The following is a 25,659-nucleotide window of genomic DNA, read 5'->3' on the forward strand; positions in this document are numbered from 1 at the left end:
TTTTTTTTTTTTATCAATTAAAAACAAATCGTAAACTCAGAGAGAGTTCTTATTATGTTGGACCCAGAGTCACTGTGCTGTGTTTGTTCAAAATTATCTGTCACTGTTTTTTAGAACGTTATGTATCAAACTTACTAGTGGTACCTGTCCTCAGTATCAGTAGCCACGTATACATGGACCCAAATATTCCACTTGCATTTGGTTTATTTGCTCAAACGGAAAGAATTTAACCTTTGTATACACCTCATTCTGAAAGAAAAGTGCCAATCCAAATGGACATTTAATCAGTTTCACTGGGGTGGAAAATTCCTTCCCCCAAACCGATTGAGGTATCATGTATCCACTCAAATGGAAAGTTGTCAGGGTGCGTTCTTTCAGCACATGCTCAGATATGACGTACGACGCAACTAGAGACGTTCCTCAACTTTAAAAATGGCGGCGAGCAGTCAGCACTGGACTGCTGCGGAAAGTTTGTTTTTGATCCAAACTTTGAAAGAAATGAACATAATTTCAAGACTAGACGGACGACAAACTCGCAATACGGAGTATTGCAACTACATGATAAACAAACAGTCGTCCTCCAGCTTCAATAAATCTGATGTTTACGTTTTTCTGCGCATGCCCCATTGACTATTCTGTTTGATTACAGCGGCACATGTAGATCGGAGATTGGAATATTCCTTTCCATGTATAATATTGTTTTCGGAAAAGTCATTCAGAAAGATTCCATTCAGAAAGACCAAAAACTCCTCATGTAACCGTGGCTACTGAGTACTCAAGAGGGAGAACTTGTACTGGTGTCAGTCTGAAAAAAACAAAAAAAAAGTGGTATCAAACATCCCTATCATATATCTTGTGTCAGAGAATGGGGTTTGTTTGTGATGTTAGCTGATAATTAGTCTTTAAGTGTGATCAAACATCCTTGTTCTATCATTTCAGACTGATAAAATCAAAGCTCACCTGTCCCTCAGGTGTCTCTGATCCCAGATGATCAGTGGTCAGTTTTCTGTAGTGCTAAGTGCTGAGTAAACATCAGCAAACTCTGCTTTTGACCGAGGAACATGTTCGTCATAGGGGGCGATGTGCCAGGATGGTTTTATGGCAGGATCAGGATCTGGATTTTATCAGGGTTGTTTTTCATATTCAGACTATTTTGAACCTGCAAAAAACATTTTCAGACCCAAATATTTATGATCCTTTCATGCACCATTTCATATATTTAATCTTGTCTTTTTGAACTCTTACACTTTTTTTTTTTTTTTTTTTTTTTTTTAACATCATGATAAATTCATTCGTTGACAGAGCTTTAGCTTTAGACAAGTAGCCTATGTACAGTCCAGATGGAGTTTAGTGAGACCTTGCAGATAGACTTTGGTTTTATTTGTGACCTTGACAGAAAATGTTCCATAATTTAGAATATGATTCATTTCAGTGACCTAATTGATACATTGTTAGATGACAGTTGGAGAATGGACGGAGAGCTTTGGCCTGATCATTGCAGTATCATTGAATCATTGAAGTAGCATTGCCTCCTTTAGATATGTTAAGAGCTCATGGTTCAGCCCTGTTACTGTGTCACATGACTTCAGCTCAATCGTTAAACTTCCATAAAGTAAAGTTCCTGAGCTTCCACTCCTCTCTGTTAATTCCTCTCATCAGGTTTGCTGAAGTGCATTAGACTCCTAGTTTTACCTTGGGGAATGGATTCTGTATTTATAGTTTACAGCCTGTAGGGATTTTATCCAAGGTCAGTAGTAGATTACCTATTTGGCTCATTGAGCCGTGCGCTCTGTTAGATCCCCTTTTTAATGTGCATTGGTGATTGATTAAGCCGCTGTGTTTCTACGCCGGTGCGGACCTTGACTGATGCATACAGAGAGCAATATGTATGTATGGATAGCTCTTGTGCTGAATGTGCGATCGATGCATGGACTCTCCTCGCAATAATTACCGTATCCAGGAGAGGGGAAGCCTGGGGGTTTCAGTGTGTTGGTGTGTGTGTGTACCTGTGCACTATCCTCTGAATGTGTGTGTGTGTGTGTTATCTACCCAGCTGGCTTTTTGAATCATGGATTGTTCCGCAGTGTCAGAGAGCGTGAAACTCCTCTTCATCAGTCTACAATCAATGCTGATGGTGGAGAGAGTTGAAGGTATAAGGAGAGACAAGGGAGACAGACAGGAGGGAAAAGAGCATCTGCACAAGACAAAGGAAGGCAGAGAGTGTGGATGATAGAGCTGGAAGAAGGAAATCAAACAGTAATATTTGCTGTAGTGAAGGGAAAAGATGGCATATGTGACAAAATAATTGAATATGCTCTTTCCACATCTTGTAGATGTGAAGTACTGAATTCCTTTTTGTACAATAGGGTGTTTCTGTTGCTTTATCTACATTTTGTAGCTCTCAGCTTTTCAGTATAAAGCGTGAGCGCCAATCACATGCACAACTGGGAAGGAGTTTAGAAAGTTGATATGAACAGAGCCTCACAAATGATTTAACCCTTTAAAAGATCATCCAACACTCCATCAGCTGTAAGTGCATTGAATAATGAAACCAATATTCTGCCATTAAGTCCACATGAATGATGCCTCAGGGTTCAGGGTTATGATGGCGTTGTTGTAAAGGTGTTATTAAGTCCACAGCAGTAATACTGTTCTGCATTAAATAAAAAGATGCTTTATGGATGTGTGTTAGAGACTAAGTTGGATTATTTATGATAGTTTAGTAAAGACTTTTTAATGTGTTACACTCCCCAACTGCCCTGTGATGAAGTCCTGCGCTCTCTTTGACGTAACATCATCAATATCCTGCTCTCCTGACAGTAATACGCTGACAGAATGACAGGAACAGCTGGTTCCAGATCAGTTAGATCCAAATGTCCATGAAAACCAGTGACCATGCTCCCTGTTCTGTGAAATCTGAATGACTGAGAGTTTAAGCCTTTGGCATTGCATTTTTTTCTGTCCACACATAAAAAATACTTGTCAGGTAGCAGAAAGACGATCTCAAGGATTGACAAATGAAGCCAGGGCAGAAACCACTGCAGCTCGCAGACCGTCCACTTGAGGCACACGTTTGTGTAATGTGATTCACTTTGACTAGGTGCTGAGTTTTTTTTTTTTTCTTTTTTTTTTTTTTTTCAAATGCATGGATTTACATAATATATAAAGTAAGGGTAATTGATAAATTAGTACAATAAGGGACACCATTGAGTCGATAGACAGGTTAGGCATGTTGTAGCTATTTTCAACATACATTTTCCCTTATTCTAGTTTTATCAAAAGTCAGATTTAGTCACCATGTCCAATATGACAGCTGATGTCAGTGGTCTTTAAAAATAAGTCATTAAACAATGGGCCATTTCAGAGACTTGGTTCATCATGAGTTTAAAGTGAGGTTTTACCAGTTATACCAGATATTTTAAAAAAATATGTATCTTCAGATTGAAAATGTTAACATTGCATAAAACAATAATGAACTAATGACTCTTGTGTTTAACTTATTATTTTTATTTCTTTTGTTAATATATTAGAATATAACTAGAAGCAGCATTGATTATAAATATTACTAAATTTAGTTTTAGGATTTTTTTTTTTCCAGTCAGAAATTATTTCAGAATACCATGCAACCCTAAATACCTGTAATTTGGCAATAAAAATATAAAAATGTGCTTCTATTTTTTTTTCCTTTTTTTGGGCCTTTTATTTTATTTTATTTTATTTTATTTTATTTTATTTTATTCATTCAGATATGTATTTATTTATTTTATATATGTATAAATTAATTATTTTTATTTATTTATTTTTTTTAACTTTGTGAAATGGTTTATTTGAAAATTCATAGCTTACAACATTTATTATGTTTTACTATCATTAAATTACTTTGATTGAAGTCAATGCACATGCTTCTTGTGTAACCATTACAGAAACATAACATAGGAGTAGTAGTATGTTAATTTAAAACAGCAGCGGCAAACACCTTTGTGGTGGTCTAGCAATTTTTTTAAGCACTGAAGCTCAAGCCTTGTAGCAGAAATGCACCATCATGAGCACCAACTGGAACTCTCAAAACAATCAAGATCAAGTTGAGCAAAACTACCCTAGGGAGCTTGCGCTATCCCAAAATGTTGGCAATGAAAACAGATAGTACTAAAAAAAAAAAAAAAAAATCAAAGGAAACTGCACATGTGAACTAAACTGGTTGTAATGCAAGCACCACCTGATAGGACATTGAACAAGACTGAAATCTCAATATATGTCCACTTGTTGATGTTTTCCACCCACTCACTGATTTCACACTAAACTGGAAGTTGTTTACTGTTGATCAAAGTGAGGTTCTTTTTGGAGAAATCAGGTAAAGCTCTGCAATACTGAAGTTGCCAGAAAACCTGCACGGCTGTAAATGTGAACGAACTGCAAAGGGGTCCATAGGCTACGCTACTCAATGCTGCCCCCATGATTTCTGATGGTACTGCACATGGTCCCTACCTAAAATACAGGCAGAAAATAACAAGAAAAAGGAATCAAAAATGACACATGAAAATTTACAGAGAAGGACAGAGAGGGAAAAAGTGATTTTATATTTTATTATTATTATTTTTTTCATTATTTTAATTTATATCATTATTATTTATATATTTTTATTTTTTTATATGTATTATTTATTATTATTTTATTTTATTTATTTATTTTTTATATATATTTTCCTGAATTTCCCCTCAGGGATAAATGAAGTATTTTCTATTCTATTCTATTTCTATTTAATGAAAATTCTCCAAAATTTAAATCAGGGCAAGATATTTTGGAAAATATTAAAAAGAATGATTTTTATTTTTATGAAATATTTGTGAGACTGTCAAAATATAATGTGCAAAGTCAAAGTAGAAAAAGAGGTTAAAAAATGCCCGACCAGTGCCAGGCATGACAGAAAGAACAGGAGTGGAGAGAGTGTTAAGAAGAATGTGATGGATACAGTGCAGATAAAAATAACGATGGAGCCATACCAGACACATAGTCATAAAGAAAGAGATGAAAAGGTCCAAGTTCCTAATCAGTGTTCAGGGCCAGAGCCAGCTGAGACCTCGGTGAGGTGTGTGCTTTTGCTGCCCACACACTCAGTGACAGGTAGAGGAGCTCAGGTCAGTGTCACGGCCTCCTTGTCACCGGGCAGTTTAGAATTGACACCTGATTGCTGTATGATGTGTCTCTCTCTCTGTATGTGTGTGTATTCATGATGGTGGAAGTGTGAGTGTGTGTGTGTGTCTGTCTGTCTGTCAGGGTGTGATAGGAGCTGTCATGCAGCTGTCTTGTCTGCTCTGATCCCCACTAACCCTCAGTCAAACAACATGCCACTGTAATAGCAGCACATGTGCAGCTCACAGAGCTGCCACATCACTCACTTTTACTTTCATACTTCCATTCTCACAGCTTTCTGAGTGACTAGCTCCAACTTTGAACTCATTTTTCTTTGCTTTACAAACATAAAAATCCTGTGCTGGTTTATTACGGGTGCTCAAGGCCTGTAGTTTACAAAGTACTTTTCAGCATTCATCACATTCTGTTATAGCAATCTGTTTACAGAGCTGTTGAATGCCTCATCACTTGAGAAGGATACCACACGGCGAGATTACAGGGAATTATATGCATATAATTCTGGAGTGCTGTTCTGGCTCTGTTTGTTTCTCATATTGTTTTTTTTAGAAGCAGAAGCATGACCTCTGACATTCAAGTGTAATGATTTAAAGCAATATACTGAGTCATACGAGGCTACTGAGTTGTTTATGATAAACACCACAGAATTTCATCTTATTCTTCAGGAGGAAAAAAAAAAATCTTGATTCAGAATGTCACAGAATAAAATCTTAAGCGTTGACTTGCACTTAGGCATTACATGAGTAATGCTTCTATTGCCTACATCAGTATAGGTGTCAGATTTCCACAGTGAAGTCTATATAATAGTTTCCCTTGTGACAAGAAGATATAAGCCATTAAGATGTTACAGCCTGAAACTATTCTGCTTTTAATGCAGTGGACTGATATGTTGTGATGGGAAAGTCTCTCATGCAACTCACAAATATGAATACAAAGGAAAAAATCTCAAAATAAACAGATAACATTTATAAAAGGAAAAAATAGATTTAATCTAATAATCTTATAATAATAATAATAATAATAATAATAATAATAATAATAATAATAATAATAATAATAATAATAATAATAATAATGCCCACAACCCAAACTGTAGGTGAATTAATCACATTGAAATGTTTCATGTGATTTTATTACAGACGTTTTAAAAAAGCACATATAAAAATGTGCTTCTGTTTTGTCCTTTTTTTTTTTTGTCTTTTATTGTATTTATTTATTTAATTTTTTGTCTATTTTTTTATATATATACACTATTTAATTATTATTTTTTTATCTATCTTTGTGAAATGGTTTATTTGAAAATTCATAGCTAACAACATTTATTATATTTTACTATCATTATATTACTTTGATTAAAGTGAATGCATATGCTTCTTGTGTAACTATTACAGAAACATAAGATAGCAGTAGTAGTATGTTCATTTAAATGAATTTTTGTAAATTGCAGTGTAAATTTGATTTAAAAAAAAAAAAGAAAACCTACATTTATCTTTCACATGTTTAATTTGATTGAAACACCAACAACAAGTTGATCTTAAACTTGTGTAATATATGAAATCTTTTCTCAATCTGCTTCATCACGCCTACTTATTTGTTCCAAGTGCCTAGAAGTGAGTGAAAGTCGAGCCAAGCTTCACCCTCGTTTAGGTACATGGTTGAGGCAGACACAGACAGAGAAGTGCCCAGAAGTGACAAGTGAGCAGGATTATTTCTGTAAAGTTGACTTTCTATATTGATTTTAGAAAAATCTTACTACCTTAAAGTTGCATTACTCTCTGTACGTTCTGACAGATTAACAGTTCCTAAATTTTCAAAAGTAGTGGTAGTAGTAGACCCTTCCGACTGATGGTTACATTAATCGTTTGTTAAAACTATTAACCCACCCTGATTTCATTTCTTAGTGAGGGTCAGTAGCACACAACCAACTGTGAGACAAAATATGTAAAAAACGATCAATTTGTAGCATTAATGTGCTACAATATTCCATGGCAGAAATGTATCCTGGGAATAGCTTACGATAAGCTCACCCACTACACTACTTATAAGAGGGATTTTAAAACAATCAAACAATCAACATACGGCATAAAACTCATTTTTAACTGCATAAATGAATTTTTCACACTCAGCAGTAAAAAAAAATAAAAAATAAATAGAAAGATTTCCCTGGCTGTGAGGACGCATCTGTCCTCTCTTTCTTGGAGACTCATCATTTTAAATTCACCTCTGGCTTGAGATGATCATCTCAAGTGATGTGATGTTACCCACACAAGTACATAGCCCATTTTAAGTAACAGTAAATGACAAGTAATAATTATGAATTCACTTTTACAATATATAAAAAAGTTCCTAAAAGGAACGCTCAATATATACTTAATACTTGGCCCAAGAATCATTTTTCAGTGTTCACACATACAGTAGTGAAGCATTGTCTTGTTCGCTTTACCCATAAAATGTTAGATGCTGTACTGATTGATTGAAAGTTTTATTTTCAAATACTGGGAAAGGCGTCTTAATATGCAAATAGTCACAGCAGAAAAAAAGGAGAAGTCATGCTGCTCAGTGTTTAAACTGTGCATAATTTCAGAGCCTCATATCACCCAGCAATATCTATGCTAACAGGCTAACATGAAACCTGAATATTTCTGTATGGCTTTGACAGTGATCTCTCTGTGCACAGACTCTATAAACAGGTAACACATCCCTAGACAGCGGGTGCTCTGTGTTTCTAAGACACTTTCACATTTTTTAAAGAAGCGATTCTGGTGTCTCTGTGCTTATTCAGCACCTAGAAAGCACAAGTCAGCTCTTGCTTATCAAATTGCTTGTCAGATTCACAAAAGAGAGCTGGGAGACTGCTGTAGGACAGAACGATACGCAGGCAGCCGGCTTCCTCCTTTAAAGCAGCTGCAGAGGAATGGCTGGCCTTGAAATAAACCAGAGGGATGTTGAATGATGGAGGAATTATTACTCATCAGCATGAGCCGCTGACTAAAAGTATCTCAGACCTTTTTAAGTGATTCATCCTCCATCCTCGATCCAATACACAGATGTGTTTAAACCAATGCCGGAGTTTTTCTTTGACGTTATTTTCAGCACTATTTCCCCATGCAAAGCCTCCCCTCAGAAAGTGCCTTTAGCTTTTGTCATGTTGAAATTGACTGAAGTATCAGTTTTAGAAAGTCTGAAGTAGATTTGCATGAAATTGCTGGCTATTAGTTTCTGTGGCTAATGAAGGTAGTTGAAAAGATTGGAGCGGTCATTTCCTCATCAGCGCTACTTCCAGCCTTGTAGCATAACGGGGTGTGGATGTCACTGCTGTGTAGTATATGTACACAACTGTGTGTGTGAGTGTGTGTGTGTGTGTGTATGTGTTTGTGTGATGGCTTTCACACTGCTCATATATTATTCAGATTGTCTGTCTGTCATGCTCCCTGCTGGCGTTCCCTGTTATGCTGCATGTTTTCAGATCTGTTTGAGCTTTCGTCTGTTTCTCTTTGAGTGTGCAAGTTTTCAGTGTGTGTGCCTGAGTGTGTGTGTTTCCGTTTTTCTTTGGGACTTTTGTTAGAGCTGGAGTGTGTTTATGGTGTATGTGTCTGTGTGTTCCCCGTGTACAAATTGCATGCAATAAAATGTTGATTTCTCAGTTTCAAAAAGGAAGTAGCAAACAACCCCCTCTGTGAAGTCTTTTTCATGTGGTCAATTGCTTTTTATGCTGTTTCCACGCTAGGTTCAATTGATAATTATTATTTTTTTTTTTCTTCTTTTTTTTTTCGTCTTTTTATTTTTTCAATTTTATTAATCTTATTTATTTTCATTTTTTATTTTTTATTTTTTCTTGTGTCATGTAACACACTGAATTCCCTGTGTGTTTTATGCCAATTTACATTAACTGAAAATATAGTAACATCGTTTTTTTAAATAATTTTGTAAATTATTTTTATTTTTTTAATTTTATTATTTTTTTCTTTATTTTCATTTTTTTCATTTTTTTTATTTTTTCTTGTGTCATGAAACACACTGAATTCTCTGTGTGTTTAATGCCAATTTACATTAACTGAAAATATAATAACATCGTTTTTTATGATTTTTTTTAATAATTATTATTTTTTTAATTTATTTTTTTTTCTTTATTTTCATTTTTTTATTTTTTTATTTTCTTGTGTCATGAAACACACTGAATTCCCTGTGCGTTTTATGCCAATTTACATTAACTGAAAATATAGTAACATTTTTTATGATATAAGCTAAGCTAAGCTAACTTAAACATAAAATAAACTGTAAACATAGTTGCATTTAACTGTGTGCTGTACAGCTGATCAAAAAAGCTGTGATGCTAATTTAGTCTCTTGGAAACTACATATATATTTTTCCTGCTTTTATATTTTTTAAATAGTAATGTTATTTAACTTTTTGATTATTTGTGTTATGTATTTTTTATTATTATTCTTTATTTGATTATGTTTTTTTCTTGCTGGTTGTGAAAAAAAATACATTTATAGAATGGAACATAGGTCTATATACGAAGATATGAACCTGTGAGATTCTGCATTTCAAAACCATGCATGTGTGTTTGTGTGTGTAAAGACATACATAGACACACATGAAAGGCACATTAAAAGAAAAAAATACAGCAGGGGGAGTTTGTCACAAGCTTCCTTCGACTTCTTTGTTCTTCAACATGTTGCTTCTTTTTACAGCCTCTGCCTTTTGTCTCCGCTCCTGTGATCATTCACAAATGTTAACAAAATGCCTCTGATGTGTTTATCTGATGCTTTGTGTTTGCACTGTTTTTATACCGTTTGATCCTAAGAGGTTCATCCTCAGTTAAATCTTCATTTTCAGCAGAGATCTAATATTTTTTCAGCTCTTTTTTTTCTCAAAAAGCCCCTCTTTTCTTGCTGCATAACTTTCCTACTGTAAACATGTGGAGTGGATGATGTGATACCTCCTCCTCGTCGGGGAGATGATTTTTCCATCAAAGGGGCTATAGAAACATTAATTATTGACGTGCATTCTTATCTTTTGAGAGCATCTTTTGAAAGCTTTGTGTGTTCTTGATCACCCTGTTTTCCTCCATCTTCTCCTTCTTGGTCCTATAGGTCCCCTTACAAAGAAACACACTGATGATTTAAGTGATAGTGACCGCACGGACGACGAAGGTATTTTTTCCCTCGATGCCAAACTGATTTGCATGACAAGGGAATCCAAACTTACCCTTCCTCCTCCAATTTTTATCTTCTTTGATTTTCTTAAATTTCTTGTCCTTTTTTTGAAAGTGATGGACATTTTCTTTTTGCTCTTTACTCGTAAACTCTCTTTTTGGGCTGGATGTGTTTTGTCCTTCTCAGCTTGGTGTCTAAAGTTTACATGTCTTCCACCATTCTTTGATATCAGTACTCTAACATAGATTCTCTGCTTGGATTTGCTGTTTTCTTTACCTTTTTTGTTCTATTTCTATGTTGCATCCCACCAGCAGATCAAGTGACTATTAACCCTTAAGCTAGCTCTTAACACATTCTTGCATGTTTTCCTTTGAACTCGTCTTGTTTACAAAATAAGATCATGTTTAAAAGACTCAGTCCTGGTCCACTGGCTTGCACCTCCACTAACAATTAGCCCTGTTCACGTTTTGGGCGTCAAACCAAAAACCTCAGCACATGATGAGGCTTAAAAGACTGAAAATACTGAACAAAATAAGAGTAAGCTGCTCTCTCTGCCATGGTTGCAGCTAAGATGTGTGGGTTGTTATCTCCCTTGGCATGGTTTCCTCTCCTACAGGGCAAAGTCGGAGCTAATTTACTGCACACCAGTATGTGAAGCTAACTTTCTGGTCAGCCACCCGCAGTGGCTGTTGGATTCAGAATCGAAGTCCCAGGCTGCCAAATGAGTTGTTCTGTAGCTGCATTGAATGTGGATTGGCTTGCAGACGCGGCAGACTTGGCAGCACTGGTGTAAGCCAGCATTTGGGTGGAGATGATTTCAAGTGACATGACTGTCATTATGGTTTTAAGTGATCGTTTGGGCTCTGCATTTTAATGCTTTTAACAGAACACGCAATCAAAACAGCTCATAAATACTCTCTTTCTATTGCATGTCAATTTCCACAGCCAGCTCATGAGGCCTCTGGCGACGCTGTGAATTTTCAATTTTGAGGACTGCTTACGCAGCAGATTGTGATTTAAATTTTAAAAAGCAACTCCGACAGACAGTAGAGGCAGACATAATCGTATCAAACGAGTTAAATCCTCATAAAAGAGGAGCCTCTGTGAGTAACAGACTGGAGCCATAAGTGGAGAGAGGATGGAGCTAATATTGTCATGTCTGATCATGTTAGAGACGGGTAGAGGAGTTCATTTGTTCAATTTAACGTAGATACATAAGCCTGTAGCAATGTTGGAGATGTATTCACCATCCCTTCTCCTTTCCATCATCATTACTGTCAGAAATAACAACATGGCTCATTCACTGAGATCCTTCACATCCTCAGTTAGATTAAATTAGTAAAACAGTATGAACACTACAGACCAAATCATCAATAAATAAATAAATAAAAAACAAAAAAAAACAAAACCAACTATAAACTTCTGAAGTTAAAGAAATAGTTCATAAAATCCACCGTGTTCACACACAAAAGGCAGTTACTATTATGTAAAACCCTCATCAGTATGAGCTGATCCCATTCATACATCACTGCTTCAGCCACCAGGGCCAGTTTGGGGGAATTATGTGTCTTGCCCAAGGGCACTTCAGCATGTAGACAACCCCTGTTGAAGATTGGACCAACAACCTACAAATTTAGCAGTGATGTGTCATGCATTAAAGATGCTGATGCTTTGTTGTGACTCAGAGTGAAAGCCAGCTCCCAACTCTTTTCCTTCTATTGCTCAGCAAGGGGTAAATGGATCATACCATTATGTGAGAGCAGGGAGGGGGGCACTCAGTCAGGTGTAGTGTCCTTTACCCTTATAAGTGAGTGACACGGCAGGCGAGGAGAAAAGTGCCTTGTGAAGACACATAAATATGAGTGACTCCTGCAATTAAATTGCATCTAGATCAGCATTTTTTTTTTTGTTGTTGTTGTTTTTTTATGCAAAGCAGTATGATTGCAATATTTAACAAAAGTAGGAATGCTTGCTTCCATAACATAAAAAAATACACAAAATTAGACAATTCTGAGGCTAAAATTCATTTGAATAAAGAATAAAGTACCAGGCTGGAAATAATACCAGTGCTAAACATATTTTGAATCTTACTGTTAACTTGCTCTTATCTTTAGTTCATGGCACAGTAATCAGAAGAATAATGTATAGTGATCAGGTGGTAATGCAAAAAATAATAAGACCCAGGGCTTAGACTTGTTTCATTACAGCACCAGTTCTGAAAGGTTTTGGTTCAAGTCAATGTGTGAACTCACTGCAGCTCAACTCCAGCAGGTCAGAGCCCTTTAGATCAGATAGGCAAGCTTTTTGGTGCGCTTTGTTTACATCGAAACTGGGAAGTAGGAATGACATCATCTCTGAGTTAAAAGTGTTCCAGTTACCGGGTCAGAAAAACTTGCCATAAAAGCAATGTTTTTTATATATTAATGTTGAATAATGCTATTTATTCAGATGATTCATTGCAACAAATGCTAGTCAGAAATGCTAAAATATACAGAATATGACAGGAGCTTAATTACTGTTTACACCTGGGGCAGCTAACTTTGACGCTAAACTTGGAGTGAGATGAGGTGTGGATCCATTGACTTCCCAGTTGAAATTTCCCACTTAGAACTTTTAAATAAATAAAATACAAAATACACCATGACAACACCAGATCATTTTTAGCTTTACTACAACTGACAACAGACATAATGAGCGGAGCCAGAGCAGGAGTCAACAGGTTTGAGGTTTTACTGCCCAACATAAATGAAGAGAGACTTATTAATGGTTTGCAGAAACTCAGTCTGAAAACTTCAGCTGCCTGGTGGTCCTGCTATGTGCCAGACTGATGTGAGTTGGAGGATAAGAGAACATGAAGTCAACAAGCAATGAAGCAGAGACAGAGTGAACAAAGATCTGGTGCTAGTGTGACGAAAGTCAAGGGGTTTTGGCTCACCCTGTCAGAATTCTATTTCCCATAACCACCTGTTCACTTTACATTATGCACTTATTAACTGTACTTGTAATGTAAATATAAAATGCATTTAATCCAAAGTTCAGGATTTTTATTTTTATTTATTTATTATTCTTTCTTTCTTTTTTATTTTATTTTATTTATTTATTTTGCACAGTCTAAATTACCAATTGAGTGACGTTTGGTTTGTAAGCCCTCTGCTCTGATACTCCTTGTCTACTCCAGGCAGGTGTCTATTTTTCTGTCAGTTTTACCTCTATATAAAATGCTTCTGTTTCTGTTGGTATACAATATGCTCTAAAACCCCAACCTGTGATCTGGCCTTCTGCCATCCATCAAAAATAAATAAATAAATAAATAAATAAATAAATAAATAAATAAATAAATAAATAAATAAATAAATAAATAACAATTAAAAAAAGTCCTCACTTAACATCTCTAACCTGATTTAGTCAAACCCTTAACATGTCTGTATCTAAATCACATGGGAATATAAAGCTGTCTGTTCTACACATGGCTCAAAACACGTGGTTAAATGTAGTAATGTAGCAATGAGTCTTAACCATTTTGTTGTAAATCCTTGGAGAATATGGGGTATTCTAATGAAAAGTAATACTTATGGGATCCAGCGCGAGTATAAAGCTTAAATAACAATCCCACCTCCAGATATTTAAATTAAGACTTATTTGAAACCTAAAACAGCACACTGGAAATCCTTTAAACTCAATAACACACAAAAAAATAACCCTTTGTGCAGTCGTCATAAACAAGCATCCCTTTGAAAAGTCACATAAAGAGTAAAAAATGTCCTTGATAAAACCCTGAGATAGATTCGTATCCCCTCAAGGCTTCTGCTGTGCAGCTTTAATGACAGGCAGAAAGTCTTAATAAGGCACCTCTACTGTATAATGTGACGAAGTAAACAGCAATTACATCCAAATAAGACTCACAACCATCCGGATCCCTTTGATCTGTGCCATCACGCTGTTCTTCCAAGCGCTGCCATATACACGCTCATACACACACACACAGTCCCACACACGCTCTCTCTCAGACACACACACACACACCAATGAGATTAGAGAGAGTCACACAGCTCACACAGATCTATTCAATGAAATCCCAGCAAGCTTCAAGTATTATCTCGATAAAGGATGCGGGGCAGGCAACTAATCCATTTTAATAAAGAGAAAAATATGTTTCAGAACGCACACACACAGTCACACACACACACATATTCACACACACGCTGAACCCCATCCAGGCTGACTGTGATCAACTCATTTCCCCTGCAGCCATTCTTGAAGCTCTTAACCTTTGACCATTTGTCGTCTTGTAGATACAAACTGAATGAGGACATTCCCTAACCTCCGCACCCCTCCCGCGCTGCAAATCTTGGATTTTACAATCTCTTTATACTCAGTAAAGCTGGTGTCTGTAATCCTTTTGTGCTGGGAATAGAGATGTAAACAGGAAAGTCCCTGAGAGCTGCGGATTTGTTAGAAGCATCGTTTTCTCCCCCCTTTTCTTTTACGGCGAAAATTGCTGGAGTGGTTATGAGTGGGTATACAGGAGTGGAGTCGCCATGAATGGGCATATCTACAAGGCTCTTATGGGGCCCTTGGTACCCTATATAAAGTATTATACTGCAATACCTGTGAGATATTAATCTTCCAATACGCTAAGGATATATTACTTTGAGTGTGGAGGGCACAGGGATATAGATTTTGCTGACAGCATGAGGACAATCCTAACTGAGGAAAGGATGATAAAAGATAGACTGGGGGATGTGTTAGCCTCCCATACAGCCAAGCCTCAGCAACATTTCAATAGTAACTCTGACTATTTGGGATGTTTGTCCAAAACATCAGGTGCCTCTGAGTCACTGGTCCCCAACATCTTTAAAAGACAGAACGGTGACTTATATGTGATTCTCAGTAGAAACACACTGTGGGAGGATTAAGCCAAAGAAAAATGTGAAAACTGAAGCCAAGGCCAACACAAACAAAATGACATTCCCCATTCAACATGTTTTTTTTTTTTTTTACATCTCCTGGTAGTGCAGAATATAAAAATGTAGTTGACTCACACTAATGCCTAAAATACACCAGATTTGTCTGCAGTCCGACTCCGCTCTGTTGTGTGTTGACTGTGTTCCTCAACTCACTCCAGCTGCGTGTTCAGTCCTACAAGCTGCATGACTGACAGACAGCTGGAGTTCCTGCGCCTCCCACTCCATTAATAAGTCTCTCTTCATTCTTCTTGGGCTGTAAAACCTCAAACCTGTTGACTCCTGGTCTGGCTCCTCTCATTGTGTCCATTCATCATCGTAGTCAAGATAAATACGAACTGATTTTGACACGGTCTGTTTTATTTTGAAAGTCACTGGGTGTTCCTTCCTTATGCTCCAGCAAAAATGGGATGGCTGCGTATTATCTGCAACATGACAGACCAGCCACACAGACGGACTGCAACGGAGCAGATCCAGTGTAAGTTGACACATTGACTTTAATGGAAACCTATCTGATCCATTGCTGTGACTAAGTGGAGACGGACTGAAGATGCACCTGGTGTATTTCAGCTGTAACCGAAACAGCCCAAAGACACCTGATACGTCTCAGTCTGGCTCCATTTCAGTGCGGCACCAAATCAGATAGGTTTCCATTTAAGTCAATGTATTAACATGAGCCCTGTTTACACGACAACATCTGAAAACGCTGAGAAAACGCAGTAAAAAAAACCTGCGTTTACACGGAAACGCCGATGGACTGAAAACGCTGTAGTTAGCATGCCAGGCCTGTAGGTGGTGCTATAACAGTCTTGTCCAGAAGCCACTTTTGGGAGATCTCCACTGAAGTAGAGTCTCTTTGGGGTTCAGGCTGCATCCCTGCTCCGGCAGGTTGCAGCGTATATGTGTTTAATGTCGGTTGGATGCCAAAGCAGTGATGCATGGATTTAGGGTAAGAAAACAAAAAACAAACAACCAAACAAAAAAATAATAATATGGGTAGGGAAAATCAAGGGGAACAGGAAGTCGTGCGCAGAAAGCCAGCGACTTCAAAATAAAACAAACCTTGTCAAAATCAGCCGTTTTTTTTAGCTTGACTACAACAACAAACCAACACACTGAGTGGAGCCAGACAAGGAGTCAACAGGTTTGAGGTTTTACAGCCCAACATGAATGAAGAGAGACTTATTAATGGAGTGGGGAGCCTAGACTACTCAGTCTCATGACTCCAGCTGAACATGCAGTCACATGCAGTCACAATAATCACACACAGTTTTGTCAATATGATTAAACAGTTTGAAAAGTTGTTTTATTGCTCTATAAGTGATGTGATGCAAGCCCTTGACCGTCCATACACCCTTTGGACACTGTTCACAAATGACTTTGCACTTTCAAAATGTTAAAAATAAAGACAATGGCGCATGCAATTAGGATAAATTTACTGGTATGTACGGTAGAGTTAAAATAGATAAAATAGGTTTTAACATACAACAACAGAAATTGTTTTTAAGGACTAAAGAAGATGATGACAACAGCTGGCTCAGTCTGGGTCTCCACCCTGCCTTCTGCCTTTAAGGACTGTAATAATGATTGCACAACTTTCCCCTATGACACACTAAAAAAAAAAAAAAAAAAAAAAAAAAAAAAATCAATAGATGAATTTCAGAGCAGTACAAACACACATTTGTGATACAAAAAAAAAAAAAAAAAAAAAAATAATAATAATAATAATAATAATAATAATAATTTAAAAAATAAAAAATCCAGTGAGTCATGTGAAAACATTACAAACAGAGCAGTAGTCTGGTATATAGTGCTTCTCCTGAAATGATCAGCCTCTGCGAGCCGGTGTTGTGTTAAAATACGGTGCTGAGGCAGGATTTATATGGCAGCATCAAATCTTTATGTCATGCCACTTTCCATATGCCGGTGGGTGTGAGCTCTAATGAGGAACATCAGCACAGCTGCGCTGATTACACAGGAGCTTTTCCTCTGAAAGCATCTGAATCACTGTTTACCGCTGGGTCTCATTTTGTTTCTTGTTCCTCTTGCCCAGAGTCCCCATGGCTTTGCTCCCAGCAGCCAAAGATAAAAAAACACCCCTGCACCTTGTGTCTGCAGTTGGTTTGATAAGTCCTCCACACTGGCAGCAAGAGAGACGGAGAGAGGGAGGATACCGAAGTTGTTGCTACAGCCCTGGGGCATCTCTCAGGGTTTGCTCAGAGAAACCTAAAGTACCTCAGTCTCTTTGATCATAACCTCATCCTGAAGGAAGCAATGATCTACTCTACGCTGGCACGGTACCTATCCTCCGACAAACTCTCCTTCACCTGCACTCATCTCCGGAAAGAGTGGATGGTCAAATCACTGCGAGATTGCATCTCCTTTTAGCACTTCTAAAAGCAAGCTTTAATCTTACTGCTCACTGTAGAAGAAACCCCAGAGGACAGTGGGATGTTCCGGCATGTTTCAAACACTTGGACTTAAATCATCCCGCGTTACTTTGGACAGGAGGATGAAAGCACATATCAGTGATACAAATAATCATCTCTGGGTAGGATATTCCAGTTATCAGTCTGAGCACTCCAGCGCCTCACACGCAGAGCTCGAGTGATGACAAGAGAGGAAATTTGCAATCAGCTGAATGAGGATTAATTGATAAGTTGGAGAATTGTGAAGAGAGACTGGGGTTTTAGAGGATCTTATTTGGCTTTGAGTCTTGGAGTGGCAGCCAAAGGAGGGTGCCAGGAAATCAAACTGAGAGCGAGTGGGGGGGGTTTGCATAAACTTAAAACCTCAAGGAACAGTGTGTTCAGTAAACACCAGGGTGAAACTGGTATGAGCCAGTAAATCCAGGTAAATTCAGGTAAATCCATCAAATGCTCAAACACGGCCAAGACAATCTTTTCCTAACCTCACCTCATTACCGCTGACCTTCAGTTCAAAGCCGAGCACGAGGAGGCTGCAGAAGAAATTAATATATTCATGTAATACTTGAGAGCACTTGCACTCACACAAACAGGGTAATATCATAAAGCTTCCACAAAGAGGGTACGGATATGTAAAATATACACAGAAAGCACAGCCTGTTCCCAACCTAAGCTTTACAAACAAGGCTGCTCTGACAGAATACAAAACCTCAGGTACCCAGCTATCCTAAATCTGAGCTTTTTTTTAAGCACATTGTTTTGATCTGAGTTTGTCTTTTAAGGTGTTAGCTACTTACCGCCAAATCAGGGTTGCCAACTGGTCTATATTAGCTTGGCAATCCCATTACCAAGGTAATAGGGGTGTAACGGTACACAAAAATCACGGTTCGGTTCGTACCTTGGTTTTAGGGTCACGGTTCGGTACATTTTCGGTACAGTATGGAACAACGCAAAACCATTTGCTTGTTTAGCATGTTTATCAAACCAAAAACTTGCCATTATACAGCGAGGGGGAAGGCTCTTCATGCTCCGGTTGGTTGTTAGCAGCAGCCATGATGCACAATTCAGACACAAGCTCCTGTGGCTACGGAAGCTCTTTGATATTCATCTTCTGATTGGCTCACCGTGAGGCGTCACGTCCACATGATATGCATATGATCGCAAAGCACGAATCACAGACCACTTTCCTCATGAGTATTAAAACGCCTTCCCTGCTCAGCCAATCATAGACGAGTACTCATGTGAATATTAAAGAGCCATGTGCAGCGGCTAATGTAAACTTACTGTACTCGTTCGAATACAGCACTGTACCGAACCGAATGGCCTTATGGAGAAGTTCGGCACGGATACATGTACCGTTACACCCCTGCAAGGTAACACAAAGGCTAACTTCCAACAAATAAGCTTTGTCTGTAGATGATTTTGTGACAGTTAGCTTGCAACAAACCCTCAGAAGCAAAAATGATTGGTTAAGCCAGTCAGCAGGGACTACACAAAAGCGTTTCGTACTATTTGCTTCCAAAAAGACCACATAAGTGAGAAACCAAGCCATTATTTAATCTTTTATTTAGAGTGTCTCTCAAAATCCACAGACTGTCAGGAGTCAAAAAGGTGGTACAAGGGTCCCAACTTTCCAAATTTCCACGATAAAAATTCAGTTATTTAGAGAAGGCTAACACAACGACTGAATATGAAACTTCTGCTTGCGGTCACTTTTTGCAATCAAAATATCTAATGTTGCATTCACACCAATCGTGAACACTCAGTTTATTAGCATTTCAATAAATGTGGAAATGTTTTGTGTCCATTCACTTAATTTGTCCAAATAGCATCATTTGCAAGTACCCAACGATGTGAAGTGATGAAGAGGGAAGAGGTTTGTTGGTTGGTTGTACTGATCAGAGTAACACTAACTTGCTCGTACAGCCAATAGGTCAACTCAAGAAACCAACAAAGACTTTTACAGTTTACCTGATAATTTGATGTCTTCTTTCACCTTCCTCCAAGTGAAATCCTTTTTATTTCCTGTTTTTATTAGAGATCAGGGAAGCCAGATACAGATTGAATCAATTAGACTTGGGTTGGCTCAGATTTTTCAACTCCCACAGATGAGCAAATGAATAGTTGAGTGATGAATATGTTTGAAATTTGTGCCATTTAAGATCAGAAATATTTTATTCATCCAGGGGTGAAATTCAGCTATTACAGTAGCCCAGGCTATAGATCCATTTTAGGCCAACCTGGACCTTTTAGAGCCTATTGGTGGCAGGGGGATCGGGGATATCCTAATGCACCCACAACTCTGCATGGGACGCTGTACTGTATTCCCCCAACTCTGTCTGAATATCCATGAGTCCTATTAGCTCTTCCTTCCAGAGATGATATCTCATGTTGCCTGGGTGATATCCCCCCTTCCTCAATAGTTTTTGCCTCCTCTGCATTCTCTTAATGTCTTAAATATTCATAGTTCTGCAGGAATCTCCAGCAGTTTGGTCAATGAACAGACTGGCTTTGGTGTTACTGGATGAGCAAGGGTGTAAACATTATTGGGTGCTGGCTAAAGTCTGTAATTCTAATGTGAAAACCCATTCACAGCTCTGTCCGTAGAGAGAGGGACAAACATCTAAAAGAAAATACCACAGAAAATCTGAAAAGAGTGGTACTAACTGGTAGCATTTTCACTCAAACAAGAGATCATAAACACAACTATTGCCTATACACTAAAGCCCTGTTTCCACCAAGGGGTTCCGATCTGTTTGTCTCAGCAAGGCAAGCATTTTATGGAGTTTCCTTTGACTAAAACCAGGACAGGTCCCCGAATTACCAAGCTGTACCATCTCACTTTTTGGTACTCTTCTGCTGGGGTGCCAGATAAACTGACCCAACCCTAGATGGTGGAGAAAGAAACAGTGCAGTCCATTGATTGGTTGAAAGGATCATCACTTCATGTGCGACAGTGAGGACAACTGCGCTTTGTAACATGCCAATCCAAAGAGGACGAATTATTGGATGTCTTCCATCATTGCTCTTTGTTTACTGTGTTGCGTTTTTCGTCTTCACTGGATTTATTGGCGGGGTACACTGTGTTGCTCTGCTATTCTGTCATGTTATTATGTAGCTGGTGTGGCTATAGGCATCTAGCTAACATACAGCCTGCCATGAGGGGGCATGGCTGGCTGAGGAAACATAAACAGGATCAGACTTTACCAATTCAACCTATACCAAAACTGTACTGATTAATACAGGACTGCTTGGTGGAAACAGGGCTTTATTATGCATAAGCTGTATGAGGTTACATTTGTGCCATCAGAAACTGAATTTGAATTAAAATATTGAATTTGAAAAAGCAATATGTGTAATGAAATTTAATGATCTGAAATTGAATTATTTTTTTTTAAATTGAACTTGAATTTGCATTTTGCCTATGAAAATTCAAATCTTTTTATACTTTAATTCAACTTTTTTAAACTTAAAATTCAAAAACACAGAATTCAATTCCAATTCACAAAAAGCAGATTAAGTTTTAAAATTCAATTTCAATTCAGAGTGGCACGACCATTACGTCATCTTGTGCCTGTTGGGGAGACTAATTCAAAAAAAAAAAAATAATAATGATTTCAAAACATTACATTTCATTACACATCATGCTTTTTCAAATTGAATATTTTAATTCAAATTCAGTTTCTGATGGCACAAATTTAACCTCATAAAGCTGACACTACTGTGGCACTGAGCCCCAAAAATGAAATATTTTGTCCCTTATTTCATGAAAAACAAACAAACAAACAAACAAACAAACAAACAAAACAAGTAAGCAAGTGTTGGTTTCAACCAATGTCACTAGAGCTAGAACCATTTACCATTATTGACTACATGGGAAGTGTCATCCTACATTTCAGTTTTAAAGTTCTCACTGAGGGTATTCTAGCCAAACACATGCTTTTCCCACACACACAAAGTTTATGTAAATGGATCCCACACACTGTCATATCTTAAAGTAAACGGCCTCAAATCCAGCTGCTACACTAAAGAGACCCCAGGGGGAAAATTAGCATCAACATGTGATGTCGTCAATCAAACCATCTCCTTATAATCATTGTCATCATTAGGAATCATTGTCACGTCAACCATTATCAAGCTGCTTACATTAATTCCTCTGGTTTAATTATTATCATCATGTCATGTTTTTTGTCATTGTCATTGATTATCATCAAAAACCTTCACTGTTGCTTCCAGCGTTCACATCACAGTCAGTTACCATGATCAACACAACCATTGGCACAGTTTCCTCCACCACTGCTGTCACCACCATCACATCAACTTTTTCCTCATTAAATTTACACAAATCAAACGCAGCATTATAACAGCCCTCACCATTACGCCATCGTTTGTGCCTTTTAGGCTTCAAACATACAGTATCAGTGCTGTGAGTAACACACAGAAACACACTCACACACCCTTACCATTATCCCCTGACCTTTTTTGTCAGAAGTTTCTGGAAGCCCTCCAAGGAGAGTTATGATGTGCTGCTACAGTGTAGCCACTGCCTGCTGCGACAGAGGAAGCAGAACAACTAGGAAAAAAAAAACACTACAAAGGACAGAGAATGATAGAAGTGATGTAATGAGCTCTGCACGCAGAGAAACAGGAAAGGACAAACAGCGTGTGCACACAAACAAAACCACACACATACAAAAAAGAGAGAGCACATTTTACCTAGATGTGCCTCATTTTAATTTCCCGCTAGATTTTTGTCTTATTTTACCCCATTTCCTTTTGCCAATTGAGTTTTTTTAAAGGCTGTATCTTTTATATCCCATGTTGGCGAGAAAACATTTTCTGCAGTTGCAGGATACATAGACACACTGCAATATTTATTACCTCCATCCAATTCCTGCATTGTATTTCTTCAGCATTGTTTTATCTTCTACCTGCTCCCAAACAAAATAAAATGGAGAATCAAAGTAGGAAAGGAAAACAAGTTCAGGTTCCATTTTAAAAAGCTAACGACAGAAAAAAAAGGCACTTTAACACAAGTTAAAATTAAATACAATGCGTTTGTGTGGCTTTAAGTGAATCTAATGCCACAGCCTGGAGTCACTCAGTGTTTGGTCTTATGAATAATTTATCAGTATCTCAATCAGTGTTTTTATTAACCAGGTATAAGTTTGTGTATTCAGTTAATCTTTACCTGTTTACATAAGGAAACAATATTTCAACTTACTTTAAATGCCTTTGACTCATTCATAGATCATCTTGAAAAGGCCTAATTTTTATGTTTTTTACCTGTTCATTATCCATTATTTAAACTGAGATTATTAGAACCAAAATAAATATTAAATATTTTTTTCTAAATTAAAAAGAGAAAAAAAAACAAAAAACAAAAAAACACTATACCAAGCTACAACCACTATTCGATTGTTGTCACCTTTCAAACAATTAGGATAAGGGACTACAAATAAATACTTTGTAAATAAATACCTTGTCCCTTTGCATCCTGGGAAAAGTTATCGTGAGCAAAGAAAAGTAGTGATAAAAAAAGATCTGCTCTCCATTCATTTGTTTACTAAAACAAATTGACAAGAGTCAAATCTCTATGAATATGGGTGATAGTGCTCATGGTAAATGCAGTCTCTGTCCACTATTCCAGCCACAGGTGTCCCTGCAGTCAATGCCAAACTAATAGTCTTCCCAGAGCCTCTAAATGATATATCATGAGGAATAAGATTTTCACAGAAATTATAATCTACCATAAGACACATGTGGGCCATGACAAATATGGCATCTGTTCACTTGTTTGTACAGTGAAATTCCTTTAATTCTAAAAAAGAGAAAAAAAAATCTGCTAGATTTCAGATCAATTTTTTTTTTCTGGTTACAACATATCCCTGATATCTGATGACAGCCTTCTCCAGACAGGAATAAGAAGGTAGCTCCCATAATTTTAAATTTTAAATTTTAAATCTTAAAGATATAGATGGAGTCTCTGTGATGTCACCCATCTGTTTCTAATACAGAGTAATGAAGCCTTTAGTCTGCAGCAGCCATATTGGAATTGCAGACTCAAGAGTCAGGCTTTGAGCCGTCTTACTAACAGCTTTGAGGTGTGCCTCTGATTGGACAAACTTGTGATCTTATTGTTGTCTAAACAGCCAGGTTTCCAAAAAAAACAAAAAAAAAGAAAGAAAAAAAACAAAAAAATGGCCCCGTATAGTGTATGCCGATAGTGACATGAGCACCTCAGACCCAAGCCGTTTCTAGAAGAAGAGTGTAAATATATTTTTAAATGCTGTAAAAGTCACCTAATTTGGCTTGGTGTGTACGTGGTTACTGGTCTTTCTGCAGGCAGCCTCAGGTGGACACTCAATGAACTGCACTTTTTAGCCCTTCCACACAGGCTTCATATTTTCAACCAGACTTTGCCGCTTGGTAGCTCCATTAAATCTGAGGAAAATTAGCCTGCTTTTATTTCACTTCCAGCAGTGCTACTTCCATTTCAGAATGACTAAAGTAACTTTTAGTTTGAGTGCACAGTTTATTCAGACAATTTGTGTCCATTCCCAGTGTCCATCTGATTGTCTGTCCAGTCCTGGATTATTTCTGTTTCAGTGCACATCCTGCACTCTCAGGGCCCTTTCTGAGCAATGCTTAGGGACAATTCTTTGACACTCAGAATTATGATGACACCATTAATTTAAGAAAATGGGTAAATGCAATTATGTCGTTTGGAACAGTTTCTGACTTAAATTAATCAAAAATCAATCAATAAATAAATAAATAAAAACTTCCTGAAGTGGATGTGTTTAACCTTTCCCCCAAATAGTTTTATTTTTTTAACTTTTCTAACTTTTTTTCATGAAAACCTGAGAATCAAAGCAGTTGGATATAGTTCACTTTTTTTTCTACATTGAGTAGTTTCTGCAAATAGGATGAATAGTGAAACTCAAGCGCCATACAGGGGCTAATTTCAAGAAATAATATGTTTGAAAGCCTCTGAAGCTTCTCTAAATCTACCTTTTGAAAGCATCTCTGATTAAATGTGAATTAATTTAGTCTGACTTGCGCGATGGTCAAATGGTAATGTCAATCATGATCTCCCTGAATGTTATGTCTGTGTCATTGTCGCAAATATGCAGTGTAGTTATAAGAAATGGCCTGATATTGTCTCTTTAAGATGTCTTTAATCTATCCTCAAGAAAGAAAGCGGTTAAGTAGCTACACAGTTCTGAAACTCCTACATTTATCTTACAACGTCTGAGCCTCCCACCCTGATATGTGATGTCAGAGGAAAAGGGCCACCATATGAATATCAAAAAAAAAAAAAAAAAAAAAAGAAGAAGAAGAAGTAGAAGCTGCTTTTGTGGCAGTGTTTCTGTGATATTGTTCCTTCAGAGTTGAAAAATGTCCCTAAGGTGTTTGCATTATTTTGTCTACCCCCTAGCTTGTGAGCGCTTTAAACGCACTGTGGGAAAACTTTCCAGCACAAACACCATCGCTCTGCCTCTCTGGCTCCCTCCACAATCCCACTACTTTTTTTTTTTTCTTTTCCTTCTTTATTCTCTTGTCTCGGAGGTAACGCTTTTCTGTTTCCCTGCCTGGTTAATTTTTAATTCCGCCAAGGCTTACTGATCTCTCTCTGGACGGGAGTCCCTTAGTGGTAAAACATCAGTGGGATAAATGATGTGCGCCGCCGCGTGTACTGATGGAGAAGGTTAGGAAGTAGGATGAAAAGCTTCATCTCAGGGATACAGAAGATGAAAGCGAAACCTTGTTTTGAACGCGGGTTGCAGCATTTTGTTAGATCTCTCCAAGTCTTCTCATCCTTCCTGCTCACAACCGAGCTCGTACTGTGTCAAGGGCTAAAGCTTTAAAATACTCTTTTCTTTCTTCCACTCTAATCATCCAGACGTAACACATTTTAATGCAGCTAATTCGGCTTTACGTACGACTGATACAGCC

The 25,659-nt window shown here is 37.5% G+C and overlaps 1 protein-coding gene across 5 annotated transcripts in view; it reads left to right on the plus strand.

Moving 5' to 3' along the window:
* The window catches only part of nlgn1 (neuroligin 1), a 553,048-nt gene that overhangs the window by 235,440 nt on the left and 291,949 nt on the right, over positions 1 to 25,659 (plus strand). For 3 of the 5 annotated variants that reach the window (XM_074667620.1, XM_074667621.1, XM_074667623.1), the window contains one exon: positions 10,248 to 10,307. The exons of the other annotated variants lie outside the window; for them this stretch is intronic. In XM_074667620.1, coding sequence (XP_074523721.1) covers positions 10,248 to 10,307 — 60 coding nt within the window. The remainder of the gene's footprint in view (positions 1 to 10,247; positions 10,308 to 25,659) is intronic. 5 annotated transcript variants of the gene reach the window in all.

The sequence above is a fragment of the Halichoeres trimaculatus genome, unplaced genomic scaffold (assembly GCF_033239565.1).
Source record: "Halichoeres trimaculatus isolate MK-OKI-2021-1 unplaced genomic scaffold, fHalTri1.1 fHalTri1_scaffold_4, whole genome shotgun sequence".
Classification (NCBI taxonomy): domain Eukaryota; kingdom Metazoa; phylum Chordata; class Actinopteri; order Labriformes; family Labridae; genus Halichoeres; species Halichoeres trimaculatus.